The following is an 18,209-nucleotide window of genomic DNA, read 5'->3' on the forward strand; positions in this document are numbered from 1 at the left end:
CTGGGCCCCTGGGGGACAGGGAGGGTGGGACCCCCTCCTGGGGACCCTGGGCTTGGTAAGTTCTTGGCTGTTCACCCCAAGCCGAGTGCTGGGTGCTCAGCTGGTGAGTGCGGGTTTCCCGGCGTCCAGAGAGCAGCACACCTGGGAGCACAGGGTGAACGTGGGGGGGTCCTGGGGTTGGAACGGTGGGCGGGGCGTGTATGCACCCTTCTCTGAGGCCACGCCCCTCCAGCCGTCTCTGAAGCTCCCAGGGGCTCAGAAACACAGGCCAAGGAAAGCAAACTTCCGAGTCTCTGCTGGAGCCGCTTGGCCTGTGTGCCCTCCGGGGGTGCGGGGGGAGGCGGGTTCCAGCCCCTACCTGGCTGGTGCTTCACTTGGCCCGTGAGGACTCAGGGGCTGTCCTAGGACCCTGTAACTCCTGGGCCACCGTTGCCCCCTCACGCCTACCCTGCCCCTCCTTGTAGCCTCAGGGACAAACCCACCAGCCCCGGCTTCTTGGGTTTTCCTGTTGTTAACCCCCCACACCCGTTTTCCCTGAGTCATAGAAATAGACACGGGAGTGCAGAAGGAGGAAGCGGTCCTGCTCATCTGACCATAGTTCCCTGTACTGAGGCCCGGGCCTGTGTTGAAGTCGTCAGACGCTGGCGTGAAGTCTCGCTCTCCATCTGTGGACCTGGGAGGCCTCCGCCCCCAATGCTGACCCGGGTCTGTGACCAGGAGTGTGCCCACCAGGCGTCCCCGCAGGGCCCCTTCCTGCCGCATCCTCTGGGCCTTCCCGGGGGCGACGGCTTCTCCAGCTGCTGCGTCCGGCACTTGGACGCGCCCTGTGCTGTGGCACTGACGCGGGGACCCCGGGCACCGGAGCAGGCTGACAGACCTGGGGAGGGCAGTGTGCGCAGCCCCGCAGCCTCGCCCCTGCTGTGAGCACTTGAAATGAGTCAGGTGTTGCCAAGGAACTGGATCTCGATTGTGTTTGGTTTTTAGTAACGTAACATTTTCTGGCCTCACATGGTTGGCGGCTGCCATCTGGGGAGCCCCTGGAGGTGGTGACAGCCAGGTCTGTGTGGACCTGGCACCTGGACTGTTAAAAGCCCCGGGCTGGGAACGGGTCTGGGGCCTGGGGGCCCTCTCGCCCTCTGGCATGTTGGATCCAGATTGAATGACAGGGCGGGCGGTGGGTGGGGAGCTTTCAGCGGAGTTTCTGGGGAGGCGGGTGGGGGGAGGCGGCTGTGGGCTGTTTGCTGAGCTCCGCTGACTCTGCCTCTTCTCTCCAGGTCCCGCGTCCCCTCCCGTCTCCCGCAGTGTCGCGCCGGGGGCCTGGCGGCATGGCGCTCTCGGGCCAGGAGGCGGAGAAGCAGGGCCCCGCAGAGCCCCGGCCGGGCCGCGAGCCAGAGTCCTGGTGGTGCCTGGTGTCCTACCTCTGCTTCTACGGCTTCATGGCTCAGATGCGGCCAGGGGAGAGCTTCATCACGCCCTACCTCCTGGGCCCCGACAAGAACTTCACGCAGAAGCAGGCACGTGGGCGCCGCGCTGGGCGGGGGGCGTGCAGGCTGCAGGTGCTGGGGCTCCACGCCAGCCCCATGGTCACCTTCACCCCAGGCCGCTTAGAGCGAAGGCAGGTCCAGCAGAGGAGTCCGTGGGGCTCTGAGGGACGAGCAAGAGTGGTGCCCCCCACGGGCTGGCCTGCCTGCCCAGAAGCCCCCGCCCGCCCGCCGGGCACTTGCTCCCAGCAGAGGCCGATTTGCCCAGAGAGATTACCGAAGGGATTTTCCTTCTGCTCAGCAGCAAGGACACAGGGTCTCACTGAGACCTGACTAACAAGCCCACGCAGGACGTGAGTCTCAGGTCGCACGCAGAACAGAAGCAGCTCAGGCGGTGTCCCCGCTGGGATCCGTCTCCATAAAATAAAACAGAACAGGACTCAGCGGCTGGTGGTTGATGGAGCGCACGGTCAGGGCTCCGGTCCGAGTCCCGGTCACCACCCTGCTTGTCCTGCCTGAGGACCCACCCGCGCCCCATGGCGGGGTCCCTGGCTGCCTGTGCCGTTTGCTCCCTGGGCCACACACCCTCGCCCCCAGCTCTGTCTGTCCCCTCCCATGTGGCCACTGGTCCCCACACCCCATGTCCTGGCGCTGGACCCCACCTGCTGGGCCCACCTGCCACCTGAGTTCTCCAGGGGGCCCCTGCCTGTCTCCGTGGCAAGAGCTTAGCCCCCAGCCCTCAGCAACCCCAGAATTAAGTCACATGGAGGTGCCGTGCAGACGAGGCCTGTCCCCTCTAAGTCGCCCTCGTGGGAAACAGGCTCCCAGCTGCATGTGTGTGAGTGCGTGCCACCCCCGGCCAGCACAGCTGCCAGAGGGGTCACTTCCCAGGTGAGCCCGGGTGGGGGGCTCTGCCCATCAGCTGGGACAGGCAGGGCCCTCGGGTTGCCTCCTGTGCCCCCCAGGCCCTGGCCTCCTCCTTGGAGCCACCGTCCCTCACACCCTGGCTCACCAGACAGCCTGTGTCCCTGGAAAAGTGCTCTGTCCTTAAAGGGGCTGTCATCCCACCACTGTGACTACTTAGGAGTGAGCCCGAGGGTGGCGCTCTGATAAAATAATACGGGAAATCTCTAAAGCAAAAGAGCGACGAATCCTGCCTTCCTGCCGTCTCAGGTCACATGTTAGCTAATCAGGTAGTAGGTTTCAGAAATTAAGCCGCCCACCAGGCTTCGGACGTGACCGTAGGGGCGGCCACGGCCGGTCCGGGGGGGGGCCTGGTGGGTCCGGGCCACCGCTGCCACCTCACCCACACGGGTTCGGGCAGGTCCCGCCTGACTCTGGCCTGGTGGCATCAAACCCCAAGGGGCCCACCCTGTTCCAGGGTCCCCAGGGGCCTCCAGCTCGTCCTCCCCGGGCAGCGCCGCTGCACGTTGCTGCCCTGTGGTCCCCAGGTCGAGCCTTGCTGCCTCTGTGGCGGGCGCCCGGCTTCTGACTCCCTCGCGCCAGCGTGGCGAGGCGCTGTTGGACTGGTGCCCACCTGATGGGCAGCAGAATGGTCTCTGGCCACTGGAGGAGCTGCGTCTCCTTGACTTCTGCCCCGGTCCCGCGTTCCCGGCTGCCTCTGGTGCGTGGCCTCCACCGGCCTCCCCTCTCCCTGTGGGGCTCCTGGCACTGGCGGGGTCGGACTGCACGTGTGCGGCTGCCTCTGGTCTGCACCAGTCCCCTCACTTTGCGTCAGGAGACCCCTTTGCTGCAGCTTTGTGTTTTAATTCAGCCAGAGTTTACTTCTGGTTTGTGCGGAGCCTTGGCCTCCCCAGCTTCACGAAGCACCTCCCGGAGGGTCCCAGGCTTGCTGTTGCTCCTTTGGACCTGTGATGCGTCTGCATCCAAGCTGCTGGGTGGACTCCCCAGCCCCACGGGCCCGCCTCCACAGTGGCCCTTCCATTCCTTTCTGGCCCGCGGCTGACCCTCCCCCCATCTCTGGTGGGACCATGGGGTATCCTCGTGGCAGCCCTGTCCTGGCTTGCTCACTTGTCAGGCAGGATGCAGCGCCCCTCTAGGTGCCCCCAGGTGTTGGCTCGTGGACACCGCTCCTCTTGGAATTTGGATCCTGTGCCCTGGCCCTGCCTGCTCCCTTCAGAACCCCCGGCACCCCTCCTCCTGCCCTGAGCCCCACCCCAACTCGTCCTGGCTGCCGTGTGCCCCTGCCGAGCCTCCTGACTGAGGCCGCCTGGGCCCCGATCTTGGCACTGCTCCTGACTTCTGCCTGTCAGCCCGACCCGACCTGTCCAAACAGCGGTGTTGGGACCGTGGCCCAGTGATGCAGGGCGGAGCCAGTGGGAGGCCAGCCTTGTGCCACTTGACAGACGCTGCGTTCCCCAGGGTCTTCATGGGCACCGTGCTCCCAGCAAGTCCCACAAGCGTGATGTGGATCAGACTCCCGCCTGGCCCGAGGCAGCCAGCCCCAGGAAAGCAGATCAAGGAATGCAGAGGAGGGAGTGGGGAGGCGGAGGAGGAAAACTGGCTGGCCTCCCGCGGCACTGACCCCATGGTGCCGACCCCGAAACCTTGCAGCTGAGCAAGCCATCTGCCAAGAGGTCTCACCAACTGAGGGGTTGTCTGATGTTCCTGGAATTTTCCATAAACAGGGTCCAGCCCTGCAGCTGGCCCCGAGGCTCTGGGACCAGAGCTGAGCAGTCAGCTTCCCGCGAACCCCATGGACCTGCCCCGAGGCTGTGCCGGATGTCCTGGGGGCCTTTAGTGCTCAGTGTTCTGGGGGCCGCAGCCTTTCAGGTCAGCCCTGCCTCCTGGTGGGCCCGTGGGTCAGGAGGCCACCTGGCAGAGGGCCTGGGCAGGAGGGCAGGCTGCCTTGCAGCCCTGCAGGCTGTCAGGTGGGACCCGAGGGAGGCCGAAGCCTCTGAGAGCCCAGGGAGGCCCAGGGCTCACCTGATGCTACCCCGGGGATCAGGGCAGGGTCAGGTGGGGTTAGGAAAGGTAGGTGGACCCCCCAGGGCCTCGGGAGGAGCTCTGAGCACAGGGCACCTTCGATGTCCATCCCCTAGAAATGGGGCGAGGCCGAGAACTGTGCCTCTCCTGAGCTGGTACTGCTGCTTGCAGAGTGGGCCTGGGGTGGTCCTTCCCAGGCCACCAGGGGGACATCTGGCTCTCGCCCTGAGCGTGTCTGGCTGTGCTCCTGCCCTGCATGCCCAGGAGGGAGTGTCCTGCCAGGCTGGCTCCGTCTGTGTGGAGAACTGAATGGTCGAGGCTGTGGGCAGCCCCCCTGGCGAAGCCAGGAGTCCTGGCCCCATCAGGACGTGTGTCCTAGTTTGCCTGATGAGGTGGGGGCAAGGGCCCAGCCCTGCCTGCTGTGTGGCCAGTGTGGGGCGGCTGTGGGGCCCTTCTCCCAATTGTCCCCTGTGCCGTCCCTTCCTGTCCTCTGCCCTCTTTTCCTCTGTCATTCCTTCCCCTCCTGCGTGTTCTGCATGACCCGTCCCATGAACTCACCCTTTGTATTCCTGGCCTCTTCACTGCCCCTCGCTTTTGCCTCTCCTCCCGTGACCGAGGCGGCCGTGTCAGTGTGAGCGCGACTTGGTTATGACTCTGTTTTCCTTGCTGTTAGACTCATGTCGTTAGGTGAGATCACATCATGTTTTCGTCTCATTAAGACAGCTAAGCCTGGATTCGCACGATAACACGTAATTACCAATGATTCGCAGGGTAATTGCAAGCTCTCTGTAGGCAATTGTGTCCTCACTCTGCGTGGTTTACAGTGGGAGTCTGCAGGTGTCAGTACTGAGCTGCTGTGTGAGAAGCATGCCCATGGGGGTGGGTTCAGGGCAGAGCGTGGTTTGGGGGTCAGGCTTTTCCCTGGCTGCCCTGGACGGCCTGAAGGGGCTGCACATTTTCAGAGGCTGGCTCCCGTGGTGTAGTTCTGGCAGGGGGCTGCGTGCAGGGCACAGGGGGCAGTGGGGTGTGGGCGGAGCTCTCACGTGGCAGGTGCCCGGAGCGGCAGGGCGGGGTCACGAGCCTCCGTGCCACGCAGGTCACCAACGAAATCACGCCGGTACTGTCGTACTCCTACCTGGCTGTGCTGGTGCCCGTCTTCCTGCTGACCGACTACCTGCGCTACAAGCCGGTGCTGCTGCTGCAGGGCCTGAGCTACGTGTCCGTGTGGCTCCTCCTGCTGTTCGGCTCGTCTGTGCTGCACATGCAGCTCATGGAGCTCTTCTTCAGCGTCACCATGGCTGCCCGCATTGCCTACTCCTCCTACGTCTTCTCGCTCGTGCCCCCCGCCCACTACCAGCGCGTGGCCGGCTACTCGCGGGCCGCGGTGCTGCTCGGTGTCTTCACCAGCTCCGTGCTGGGCCAGCTGCTGGTCACTGTGGGCCGCGTCCCCTTCTCCACGCTCAACTACGTCTCGCTGGCCTTCCTCACCTTCAGCCTGGTCCTTGCGCTCTTCCTGAGATGCCCCAAGCGCAGCCTCTTCTTCAACCGCAGCGTGCCCGCCGGGGCCTCGCCCTCCGAGCTGGACCAGATGAACCCGGGCCCCGGCCAGCCCACGGGCGGCAGGCCCGGGCCGGCTGCGGCCTGGCGGGACTCGGCCCTCGCTCGTGTGCTCCGGGAGCTGGGCCACAACCTGCGGCTGCCGCAGCTGCGCCTCTGGTCCCTCTGGTGGGTCTTCAACTCCACCGGCTACTACCTCATTGTCTACTACGTGCACATCCTGTGGAACGTGGTCAACCCCACCATGGACTCCACAAGGGTCTACAACGGCGGGGCCGATGCCGCCTCCACTCTGCTCGGTACGCCCACCCGCCCCGCCCGCCCCGCCGCCCCCGAGGCCGGCCGTGACGCGCTCGTCTCCCCGCACAGGTGCCATCACCTCCTTTGCGGCGGGCTTCGTGAAGATCCGCTGGGCGGTGTGGGCGAAGCTGGTCATCGCGGCGGTGACTGTGGTGCAGGCCGGGCTGGTCTTCCTCATGTACAGGACGGACAGCATCTGGCTGTGCTACATGGCCTTCGTGCTCTTCCGCGGCTCCTACCAGTTCCTGGTGCCCATCGCCACGTGAGTTGGGTGTGCGGGCGGCCATGCGGGTGGCCGTGCGAGGGCCTGGGGCCTGGCTGAGTCGAGCAGATAGAGGTCGTGTGCTGTGTGTATCGAGAGGCCTCCTTCCAGAAGGTTCCGGGGGAGCAGCAGGAGCGTGTGCTGGGCAGCGTGGAGCGGCGTCTGGGCGTGGTCCCAGTCAGCCGGGAGGAGCATGAACCCTGGGCGCCCTTAGCCAGGGAGCCACTTGTCCACAGCACCTCCTGTCCCAGCCACTGTAACCTCACGGCTAGGCAAGGAGCCTGGTCCATGTGGATGTCCCCTGTTCTCCCCCCGAGCCACTCACTGTCCACAGGGACCAGACTTCGGGAAGCCCTTCCTCCCAGCCTCCGGGCCCTGCGTCTGAGTTCCCATCTCAGGTAGCCCTGTGGCCATTTTGAGCCTGTCCACTCCCACTCTGGGCACGGTGGCTCATGCCCAGGAGTGACTGGGTGACCCAGCTGGCCTTCTGCCCAGGGCAGCTCTTCCCCTGATGCCCTTGCGTTCCTCATGCCCCTGGGGGCAGTCCTGCACCCGCCCAGGGACGTCCCAAGAGCTGCCCGCTGACCTGCCTATGCCTTCCAGAACCTTCCTCAGCCCACGTCCAGCTGACTCCCTGCTCTCTGTGTGACTCCCTGAACCAGACCTCTCAGACAGCTGCACACGCGTGCTTCACGTGTTCACACCACACGCGTGTGTTTATCTCTCACGTGTTCACGTGCAGTCTTGTACACAGCACACACGCTCACACTGCCAGCACCTGGCAGGTGGCCTGACTCCCTTGTGTGGCCTGGCCTTCCATCCTCCCCTCCTGTCCACCTTTCCCCCTGGCTTTCTCAGCCTGTGAATGTCCTGGAAAGCACTTCCTTTGGTCACGCACTCCCCTCTCCTGTCACCGTCAGCCTTGTGGGAGGGGCGCCAGGGCCCCAGGTGTTCCACTCCCTTCTCTCAGGACCACCTAGTGTCCTGACTCCTGTTAACTGTAAGCACCGTAGGTGTGCGTGGTGGAAAGATCAGACAACGCAGGAAAGGTCAAGTAGGACACAGAAGAGATCAAATGGGACACAGAAAGGCATAAAGACGACGCGTCCTCCTCAGACCCGGGTCCTCACGCTGACACGCGGGGGTCGCTCTGCACCCCTGCCCCGCACGTAGCCGCGTGGCTCCGTCCGGAGTGCGTGCGTAGTCGGGCCTCTTGGTGATGGACCTGCCCTGATAGTTTCCTAGGACAGACGACACTGAAGCCACTTCCTCTCACCTACATTTTCCTTCCCAAATTCTGATAATGGCCTCAGGCGGGTCCTAGCAGGTATTGGTGAGGTCAAAGGGCATGCGCTTTAGAAGGAGGGTGGCAGAGATGTCGCAGGTGCCCGCCCGGCCAGTGCGCAGCCCCGGCGGGTGTCGGAGGGTGGCCGGGGCCAGTCGTCTTTCCTTAGTGACAGCAGGGCTGGCTCCCCGCTGGTGTCGTGGCCAGTTTGTGCCTGTGGGTTCTTCTTCTGCTGAGATTCCTTTTTTCCCTGTTTATCTGCAGTGTGCTTATCTCCATATGTGGTAGGAGCTTCTGTCACAGACGTGACCCAGTTACTGTGCCCTCAGTCCCACTTCCGGGCTGGAGGAGCACCATCTGAAACCACGTGTGGGTGGCGTGGTGTTCTGCCTGTGCCGGCGGGACCTGGTCCGGCTCCAGCTTCCCGGCAGTGAGTCTGTCGTCGGGGCCCCTGACCCGCTCTCTTCTCACCGTCTGTTTGTCTGTCTGTGACCCTCATCCTGCCTTTTTGTGTATTTCTTCCCCCCCCCCCCACCTCCGCCCTCTCCACCCCAACAGAAGCTCCTTGGCCTCGGTCGTTCTCTTTAAAGACTTCCTTGGGTATTTTTGTTCGTTTTTTCTTCAGAACTTTAGAACATTTGTTGTCCGGTTTGTTTTTTCAGGCACTCTGGGGATTCTAATTCGAAGTACGTTCAAATGTTAATTTCTTTGCTGAGGACTGGAAGCTCTGAGCATATTAATTCCTCTGGCTTTCCTTCTTTGTTTTCTTGTTCTTTCCCTAATTTACTGAATCATTTAACGACAAAAGACTTTGATTGAGGAATTTTCTTTGTGCTCTGTCTGTGCCTGTGGTTCTGCTGGTATCTTGCTCTCACGAGGGTGATTTTCTGAGACCTCTATAGTGATTATGATTTACTCCGTCCCACAGTTACTAGGGGACTTTACCCATCTTCCCAAGGTTGCATTTTGGACTTGGTTTATGAGTTGTTGTGGGAGAGGTGCCCAGCTGATCTAACCAGTCACCCGCAGCCTCAGCAGGCTGGCTGATCACTGGACCACACGGCAGTTCTCGCAGCCACTGGCGGCTTGGGAGTTTCTCTCCGAGCTGGGTTCCTCTGCGCCTGAGGTCGGCCTTGCCCCTCACTGGGCTGGACCCCTGACCACGGCCTGCTCTTCCTGTTCAGTTTTCAGATCGCGTCTTCTCTTTCTCAAGAGCTCCGTGCGCTGGTCTTCGGAGTCAACACATTCCTCGCCACTGTTCTCAAGACGATCATCACCCTCATCGTCTCGGACAAGCGGGGCCTGGGCCTCCCAGTCCACTCTCAGGTGAGCCCCAGTGTCGGGCTCACTTCCTCCAGGAGGGCAGCCTCTGGGGGGATGTCCTGTCCTGGCCTGGCCTCTAGGGGCCCACACAGCCAGTGGTGTTGCCTCTCCCCGGCACCCAGACCACAGATCTGCTGCAGTATGGGCATCTCCAGCTGGACCCTCTGGCCTGAGTGGGAGCAGGAGCAGGAAGGGAGAAGCCCCAAGCAGGGAGGGAAAGGTCAGGGGCAGGGGCCACAATCTGGCTGCTGCAGTGCCGGCCTGTGCGGCTGCTGCCTGGGTCCAGGCAGGACATGGTCGAGTTCAGTTAGGACGCTGGGGCCTCCGAGGCTGGCCCAGGGCAGGTCCCTCGGCAGGCACGCTCACTGGCCCTGGGTGTCCCCCACACGGGCTGGCATCCCGCCGTGCTGCCCCAGCCCTTGTCCTCATGCCAGGCCTCTGCCTGGGACGGGCCCTGGTGCTCGTGACTGCCGTTTGTCTCCTCTGTGGAGGGCCGGCGAGGGTGGAGCTGGCGAGGCTGGCGTTGATGTGTGTGGCCCCTTTCCAGGCCCTTCGTCTGACCCTGGGCAGGTTCTGTGCCTTCTGGAGAGAGTTTGAGAATTCCTGTCTGCCGTGATACTGGGGGGCACTCACTGTGTGACTCCAGGTGGCTACAGCCAAGGCAGGACCTCTCGGAGTGCGCTGGAATTTGCCAGCGGACAGGCCCACGGCAGGGCCGGGCCCGGGCTCCCCAGGGGCCATGCTGCCCCGCCCTCCGCTGTGGGCGCGGCCTCCTCTGCTGGGAGCCTGGGCCTCACAGGGGCTCAGTTGACCTTGTGGAGAAGTCCTGGCCTCTGTCCAAGGGTGCCAAGTCGTCCCTGCCTTGATGACCCCAAAGCTGGCCAGAAGGGGAGTTCTGAGCAGGAGAGACCCTCTTGCTTGGAGCCGGCTCCCGGGGCAGGGTTTAGAGGTGCCTTTCAGGGAAAAGCATTGCAGCCTCTGGCCCTCCGTCCACGCAGGCAGGCAGGTCAGTCCTGGCTCTGCTTCTCCGGGCTCACCGTCCCCAGTCCCCAGGCTGGAACCGGGGACTGTCCAACCAAGCAGGGTGGGCAGAGCCCCCCGTGGCCATGTGGGCTCGGGCCACGGTTGCGTTTGCAGCTGCGCCTGTGGGGCAGGGGCTGTCCTGAGGGCACGGCCCTGCTGTCCAGGGACGGTGGGTTGGAGTCTCCTTCACAGGGGAGACAGTGCCCTGGCCGGTGGGGCCTGGCCTGGCAGCTGTCCGGCACACCGGGGGCCTCCCTTCCCTGGGGCCCCCAGTTGTCTGGGCTCTGGGCCCTGGGGATCCGAGAGGCCCAAGGCTGGGGAGGGTCTGGAGAGCTCTTCCCCACGGCCTGGGCTTCCTTGCCTCCTGTCCCTGGCCCTCTTCACGTGGCTGCTTCTGGCCACATCGGGTCAGGTTGACAGCAGTAGATTGATTTTTCTCTGGCTGGTTTAGTTTCCCAGTTAAAAGGTAACTCCAGAAGTTTGTTTGTAGTTAGAAATACTGGCGGCACCAGAAGGAAGGGTCATCTCGCTGACCTTCCCTTGTGCAGAGCTATGCGTGTCCCTGTCCCTCCATCCTCACAGGTGAGAACGGGGCAGGTGTTCAGACCTGGAGACTGGTGGGGACTGGGACGGAGCATGTGGAGAGCTGGCCTGGGGTGGCTAAGCTTTATTTTTGGATCACGATAGGCTCACTGGCAGTGTGACCGGGACACGTGCCCAGCCTCCCCATGGTCACGCCCTGCACTTCTCTGGTGCGAGCACTGCCGTCCCTCCTCACAGGGCCCCTCAGGCTCCCGTCCGTGGCCACACCTGACCCACCCCGCGTCCTCCAGGCCCCGTCTCTACGGTGGTCTCATCTCGAGTGCGGCGTCTGTGGATCCTGCAGTGGGTGGATTTGGGGCTGCCTGTTGCCCACTCCCCTCGACGTGCACGGTGTGCCCCCCCCCCCGTCTCGGTGCTGCAGGGGCTGGTTTACCGCTCCCTGCAAACAGCTCTGGGTCGGGGCTGGGAGGGTAGAGCCGCTCCTCACGCTTGCTTATGGCTTCTGTGAGAGCCTAGGTCTTCGTGCGGCCAGACGCCCCGGCGTGCAGACGCGGGCTCCCACGGTGGCTGCCCGTGTTTTCAGATGCTGCAGACTGTTTTGCACGGCAGCTGCCCCGTCGTGCGCGTTCTCGTCTGCGTCTGTGTTGGGCGTTGTCGGGTTTCTGTTGAGCAGTTTGGGAAGCTGTGGGGCAACGTTTCCTGTGGTTTTAGGCTGCTCTTCCCTGGGGCCGCCGACGCCCCACCCCCGCCGCTCTTCCCTGGGGCCGCTGACGCTCCCTCCACCCCCCGCTGCCGCCCAGTCCATTCTCTTGGGTGAAGTGTTTCTTCACTTCCCTGCCGTTTCCCAATTGGGTCCTTTTTTCTCTCGTGAGTTTTGTGCACTGTTTATATGTTCTGCATGCGAGTCCTTTGTTGGGTGTGTGGTTTGCAGACGGTTTCCCCCGTCCGTAGTTGGTCCGTCTTCACGGTCATCTGTGCAGCAGCTTTAATTTGATGAGGTCGGAGTTACTCATTCTCCCTCTTTGGGATCTCAGTTTTGGTGTCGCACTCAGTGACTCTGCCTGGCCCCGGGTCCCACACGCTTTCCCTTAGTTTCTCTGCAAAAGTCGTGTAGTGTCACATTTAAGCCTGTGACCGATTTTAAGTTCACTTTTGCACAAGGTGTGAGGTCTGCATCCGGTTTCATTCTTGGTGGGTGTCCAGTGCCTGCGGCGCCGTCTGTTGAAAAGCCCGGGTGCTTTCCCACCGCTTGTGCGCGCCTGTTCCTGGCTGCCCTCCACCCCGCTCCGCTGAGCAGGGGGGCCCGCCCTGTGCCCCCCGCCCCCCTGCTGGGGGCAGGGGCTCAGCCCTGAGACCGGGTGCCCGGGTTCTCCAGCTTTTACATTCCTTTTTCAAAATCATCTTAGTTGTTATTGTTTCTTTGCCTTTTCCTATAAGTTTTAGAGCCATCTCGTCTGCATCTGCAGACCTCCTTGTTGGGGTTTTGCTCGGAGCCGCACTGAGCCTGCGTCAGTTTGGGGAGGGTGCTGCGCTGAGTGCCCCAGCCTGTGGCCGTGGTGTGCCTCTCCACTTGCTCGGAGCCTCCTCGGTTTCTTTCAGCATCTTGTTGTTTTTCATGTGCAAACACTGTACTGCTGTGCGTGTTTTGTTAGATTTATACTTGAGTGTTATTTTTTGAGCAATTGTAAATGGCACGGTTTTAATTTTGAGCTCTATGTGCTGGAGCTTCCATGACAAAATGCCAGCCTGGGCGACTCAAACAGCAGCATTTACTCTCTGACAGTCGGGAGGCTGGAAGTCAGAGGTCAAGGTGTGGGCAGGCCTCGTCCCTCCTGAGAACCTCCTCCTCAGCATGCCGGCCGCCGTCCCCTCCCTGTGCCCTCGTGTGGCCTTTCCCTTGTGCGCACAGGCACTCCTGGTGTCTCTCTCTCACAGGGACACCAGTCCTCCCGGATCAGGCCCCACCCTTATGACCTCATTTGACCTGCCTGTTTGCAAGCACAGTGCGGGCTGGGGTTCCAGCAGGCTAATTTGGGGGTCACAGTTCAGCTCACAGCAGTGTCCAAGTGCTCACTCTAGCGCGGGCAGGCCTCACTCTTGCACTGTTGTGCAGACATTGCGTTTTTACAAATTGAAGATTTGTGGCAACGCTGCATCATCAGATGAGGGTTAGCTTTTTTTAGCAATTAAATATTTTTTATTAAAATATGTGCATTGTTTTTAGACCTAATGGTATTGCACACTTAGTAGACTATACAGCAGTGTGTGCACAGCTCTCACGTGCCCCGGGAAACCAGTCTGTGTGCCTTGCTTCATCGCAGCGTCTGCTCTGTCGCCGTGGCCTGGACCTGGGCCCGCAGCGCCTCTGACGCCTGCTTGCCTCGGACATGCTTCGGCGCCTGTGTCTTTTCTCGCATGATCTTGCTGAGGTCACACCGGTCACTTCTAGGAGGTCTCTTCTGAGTGCCCTTCGTGTGTTTTTCTTGCCTGACTGTGCTGGCTCGAACTTCAGTTGTTTCCTTTCCTCTGCTCGCTTTGGATTTGCTCCGCTCGTCTTTTTCTAGCTGAGACCAATGCCTTGCGACGCCGTCCCGTCTGATACGTGTGTTTCGTTGCCGTTCACGTCCCTCCCAGCCTGGCTGAGCTGCAGCCTCTAGATTTTGATACGCTGCGTTTCACTTCCGCTCACTCAGCGTGTTTTCCCCTCCTTCCACACTTTCTCTTTGGCCTGTGGTGGTTGCGCAGCGTGCTGCGTGGTTTCCAGGTGCTTCCACGTCTCCCTGTGATCCTGCTGTTCCTGACTTCTGCTTTGCGACCAGAGAACAGTCTGTGATTTCAGTCCTTTTCATTTGCGGGGGTTTGCTTCGTGGCCCGGGATGTGCTCTGTCCTGTTACGTGCTCCGTGGGCACTTGAAGACTGGGCACTGCTGGTGCGGGCGGCATGCCCTGAAGCTGCTCGGACCCTGCTGCTGGGGGCGCGGTGGTTTGCTCTCTGTCCCCGCGGGTTTTCATCTGGTCTGCTGCTGAGAGGCGGGTACTGACTTTTGCATTTGTTGTCGGGAACTTGTCTGTGTCTCCTTGCAGCTCCGTCACAGTTTTGCTTCGCATTTTCGCAGCTCTGTTTGCTGCGTGCACACTCGGCATTGCTGCGTGCCTTGCTGCATGGGGCTCTGCCTGCGGGTGTCTCCTTCTCTGTGAAATCTGCCTGATGCTAATATAGCTGGTCTGCTCTCCTTTGATTAATGTTTACATGATGGATCCTCTTCCATCCTTTCACTTTTAGCCTAACTATTGTATTTGAAATGAGCTTCTTGCAGACAGCATACGGTCGCCGTGTTTTTTAATCCACTCTGCTAATCTGTTATATAAGGTTTATTTAGACCACTGATATTTAGTGTGGTTGTTAATGTATTAGAACTTATGTTTGCCGTTTCATTTTTTGTTTTCCCTTTATTGCCTCTACTTTTGTTTCTGTGTGTGTGTCTTTCTCTAGGTTATTCACACATTCTTCAGGATTTCGTTTTGGTTTCTGCGTTGTGGTTTTGAGTGTATCTCTTGGAATAGCTTTCTTGGTGGTTGCTTTCCGTGTTAGATGGCCAGTTGGAGTGCAGTATTGAGGCCTCGCCTTTGTGTCACCTTCCCCTCCACCGTGCATAGTCCGAGTGTCTTCCTTTCTCCACGTGCCGTCAGAGCCACCTGAGGCGAGGCTGCAAGCTTTGCTTCAGGATCACGCATTTAGGAAACCGGAGAGGTGGGCGTCTGTTTACCGGCAGTTTTACTCACTGTGTTCTTTCTCCTTCCTGATGTTTCAAGCTTCCTTACTATTTTCTTTCTGTTTAGAACCTCCTGTAGCCATTCTTTTAGGGCAGGTCTGCTGGTGACAAATTGCTCTCTTAGTTTTTCTTCATCTGAGAATGTCCTGATTTATTTTTAACACCTGAAGGACATTTTCAATGGAATAGACTTCTGGGTTAACAGTTTTTTTTCTTAACAGTGAAAAATGTGTCATTTCCTTGTGACCTTCTTGGTTTCTGATGAACAATCCACTGTCATTCTAATTTTTCCCCCCAAGGTGTCATTTTTTTCCGGCTACTTTCAAGATTTTTCCTTTTTCTTTTTCTTTGTGCTTCGCTTTCAAAATTTGAAATGGTATGTGTTGGTATGCTTTGTTGGGGGGGGGTCCTGTTTGGGGTTCCTTCAGGTTCTTGACTCTGTAGATGCATGTCTTTTGCCAAATTTGCAAAGTTCTCAGCCACCTTAGGTACTTTTTCAGCCCCCTCCTCTTTCTTCTTGTTTTACTCCCATGACACAGTGTTACGTCTCGTATCATACAGTCCCCTAGAGAGTGAGGCTCTTTTTTTCTTTTCTTTTCTTTTTTTGGTCTGCTTTCTCTCTGTTGCTCAGACTTGGTGATTTCTATTGTTCTGTCTTCCAGCTCCATGCTGCTGTTGAGACCATTTGCTGAGTTATCATTTTGGTTATTGTATTTTTCAGTTCTAACTTCTCCTTTATCTCTCCTATTTTCTGAGACTTTTTTTTCATTTGTTTCAAGCATGTTTGTTATGATTTTTTGAAGCATTTCTATATAGCTACTTTTAAATCATTCTCAGATACTTTAAAAATCTCTGTCACCTTGGAATTGATGTCTGCTGATTGTATTCCATTCACTTAGAGGTCTTTGTGATTCCGACTATGCTGAATGACTTTTTTTATTGAAACCTGAACATGTTGAGTCCTATGTCACGAGAACCTGTTATGAGGTGTTAATTTCTCTGTTTTACCTGGCTCTTTCTGACACTGCCCTGGCGGAGGGGAGGGGGGCATGCACCTCCATACAGCCAAGTGGTGGGGACGTCCCGGTCCCCTGCTCCGCCCTCCTCACACTGAGGGGTGGGTGGGGGCTCCTCCTTCCTGCTGGTGGGGATGGGAGGTCCAGCCCCCACGTGACCTCCAGTGACACCACTGGGGGGAGGGGCATTCTCACGGTGGCTGCCGGCAGGTGAGTCCTGACGCTGCCAGGGGAGGGGCACCACCTGGTGGGAGTGGAAGTCCGAGCTCTCCTAGTGGTCTCTGCAGGGGGAGCACTCTGTCTCCCCACCAGGCCGTGACCACCTCTACCCGACAGGGGTGGGGGCTTCATTATAGCCTGGGTCGTGAAGGTGGGGTCTGGCTGGAGTAGAGTGGCTCCCGGCTCTCAATGTCCTGTCCTGCTGGGTGGTGTGGTCCGTCTTCTGGTCCTTTGGCCAGAAAGAGCTGCTTTTGTTGTTTTTCTTCCTGTGTCTGGCATTTCTGGTTTGCTGGCTTCCTTGGACCCTTTTAAAATACACGCAGCAGAGAGAAAAAAGCCCAGGGAACACAGTGCTGTTGCCCCGGGCTTCCGGGCCCGCGCTGGTCTGCCCCGCCCGCTCTCAGCATCACCTTCTCACGTGCGTGCTCTGTGCTCTTACCTGGTTCGGGCGTATTTGGGGGAGGAACAGACAAGACGCGCCAGCTGCATCCTCCTGGAAGCAAAGTCCCCGATGGCTCGTTTCCTGGTTTTTCTTTTGAAAATGAACTTTCTTAGAGGGGCCAAGCGTGCCGGTGCGGAAGGGCTCCGGGAGACCACCAGGGAGCAGAGGTCTGGGGCTGTGGGCAGGACTCGCATCCAGTCTGGCCCACAGGCAAGGGAGACCACCCTGGACCCCTGCCCCCAGCGGCCTGAGGACCGGGAGGGACGTTCCTGTGAGCAGCGCTGGTGGGCGGCCTCACTGGTCAGGGTGGACGTGGCTCTGTGCAGGCCGTGGGGCCCCGGCCGGGCGACCTGGGCTGCCTGTCCTCCACCAGACTGCACTGTGCGGGACGTGCCCACCTGCGCGGGTGTCCGGGAGGACTTGGCCCCAGAGCAGAGCACACGTTGCTGTCAACAAATTGATCACAGTGCCCTGGGGCAGATCGCAGAGCACTGGGTGTGCGGACCGCTGAGCGAGGGGACGGGCTGGGCCTGCTCCCGCCCCCATGACCCCCGGCGCCCAGCCTTGTGTCCCCACGGCCGCTGAGTGGGGTCTGGTGTGTCCCGCCCTCACTTCGCCCTCTCTGTTTCAGTTTCTCGTCTACTTCATGTACTTCCTGGTGCTCTTTGTCGCCTACTTCTTCGCGGCCCTGCTGGTGGGGCTGCAGCACCTCCGACGGGGCATCCACCAGCCCCTGCCGCCAGCCCAGGAACTGAGGAGCCCCGTGCAGGAGAAGGCCGTGCAGGACGGGGCCCTGGGCAGCCTGCAGCCCGGAGCCCGGCCCCTGGCCCTGGAGGACGGCGTGGAGGCCGCGGGGCCGGCCTCCCCAGAGCAGAGCCAGCAGCCTGAGGCCAAGGCCTGACCCTGACCCACCTGAGCTGCTCTCCCAGCCCGCCTGGGCCGCCAGGTTCCTGACGCCAGAGGCAGCCCGAGCTTGGGGTCTTGACCTCTGAGCCGACACATCCCTGCAGCCGGGTTTTTTGTCATCGTCCAAATTCCAGTGTTGAGATGGTGGAGCCAGTGACTGGCGGGCCCCGAGTGGTCTGTCCCCATGGCCCCCACCTCGAGGGCCACCCACCTCAGTGGGGAGCCCTTGGCTGGTCCCGTGGCAGCCTGAGCCTGGCAGCCCGAGCCTGGCACCCCGAGCCTGGCACCCCTCAGCCCTGGCTCTCACCCTGGCCGTGGCCCACCCGCGGCCAGGGATACTTGGCCAGCTGCCTGGCCACCACTGGCTAGTTTGCTGTCGCTGCCTACATGCAGCCAGTAGTGGGGCTTCACGTGCCCACCAGGCCTCCCCGCCTTGGGAGGCAGATCCCACTTGTCCCCAGGAGCAGGCAAAGTGGTCCCAGAAGCCAGCCTGAGGACCCCAGCCCCCCACAGGGTGTCCTGGGCCCCGCAGGCAGGGGGGAGAGCCCTGTTCCTGGGCTCATGGCTAAACTGTGGTGTTTCTAGTTGTCCAGGTGCTTGCAGTTTAAATGATTCTCTGTTCCTTTTTTAAAAAAACTTATATGAGAACCCTCGTTTGGCGTGTTTCTCGGGGAGAAGCCAACATGGGGGGTGGTGGTGTCTCCCATTGGTGGAAAGCAGCCCAGTCTCCTTGGTCCCCCTCTTCCCCTCAGGCCCCCTGTCCCTCCATCGCACCTGACGTGGGTTGACATGATTTGCCTCAGATGCCCAGAGGGGACTTGCCGGTGCCAATGGGCACTGCCGCAGGGCCTGGAGCCAGCCCTGCTTCCTGAGATGCAACACAGCCTGCTTGTCCCCAGATGCGTCATTCGGGTTCCTAACTCCACGTGGTCCATCGGGAGGCCAGGAGAGGTCCCCGCCCTGCCCCCAGCCACAAGCAAGGACCCACACCCTGTCCTGAGCTGAGCCCTGCCTGTCCCATGACCTCAGCCCTCGTGCAGGGCAGGGTCCCCCTTGGGGTCCACAGGACAGGCGCTGCGCCGAGTTCAGAGCAGGACCCTTGGTGGAGGAGGGGCTGCTGGACCTGGGTCATC

The 18,209-nt window shown here is 60.6% G+C and overlaps 1 protein-coding gene across 15 annotated transcripts in view; it reads left to right on the forward strand.

Annotated features, from left to right (window-relative positions):
- SLC19A1 (solute carrier family 19 member 1) overlaps positions 1–17,729 on the forward strand; it is a 21,940-nt gene extending 4,211 nt beyond the window's left edge. For 7 of the 15 annotated variants that reach the window (XM_074377051.1, XM_074376412.1, XM_074376468.1 and 4 more), the window contains 5 exons: positions 1,275–1,514; positions 5,524–6,283; positions 6,354–6,546; positions 9,016–9,157; positions 16,802–17,729. In XM_074377051.1, coding sequence (XP_074233152.1) covers positions 1,326–1,514; positions 5,524–6,283; positions 6,354–6,546; positions 9,016–9,157; positions 16,802–17,071 — 1,554 coding nt within the window. In that variant the 5' untranslated portion in view covers positions 1,275–1,325 and the 3' untranslated portion in view covers positions 17,072–17,729. Of the gene's footprint in view, positions 1–539; positions 943–1,040; positions 1,058–1,274; positions 1,515–5,523; positions 6,284–6,353; positions 6,547–8,095; positions 8,262–9,015; positions 9,158–16,801 lie in introns of those variants that run through there. The other 8 variants (XM_074376816.1, XM_074376711.1, XM_074376772.1 and 5 more) reach the window with 7 other exon arrangements.
- The last annotated feature ends 480 nt before the right edge of the window (positions 17,730–18,209 follow it).

Source organism: Camelus bactrianus, chromosome 1 (genome assembly GCF_048773025.1).
Source record: "Camelus bactrianus isolate YW-2024 breed Bactrian camel chromosome 1, ASM4877302v1, whole genome shotgun sequence".
NCBI classification, from domain to species: Eukaryota; Metazoa; Chordata; class Mammalia; order Artiodactyla; family Camelidae; genus Camelus; species Camelus bactrianus.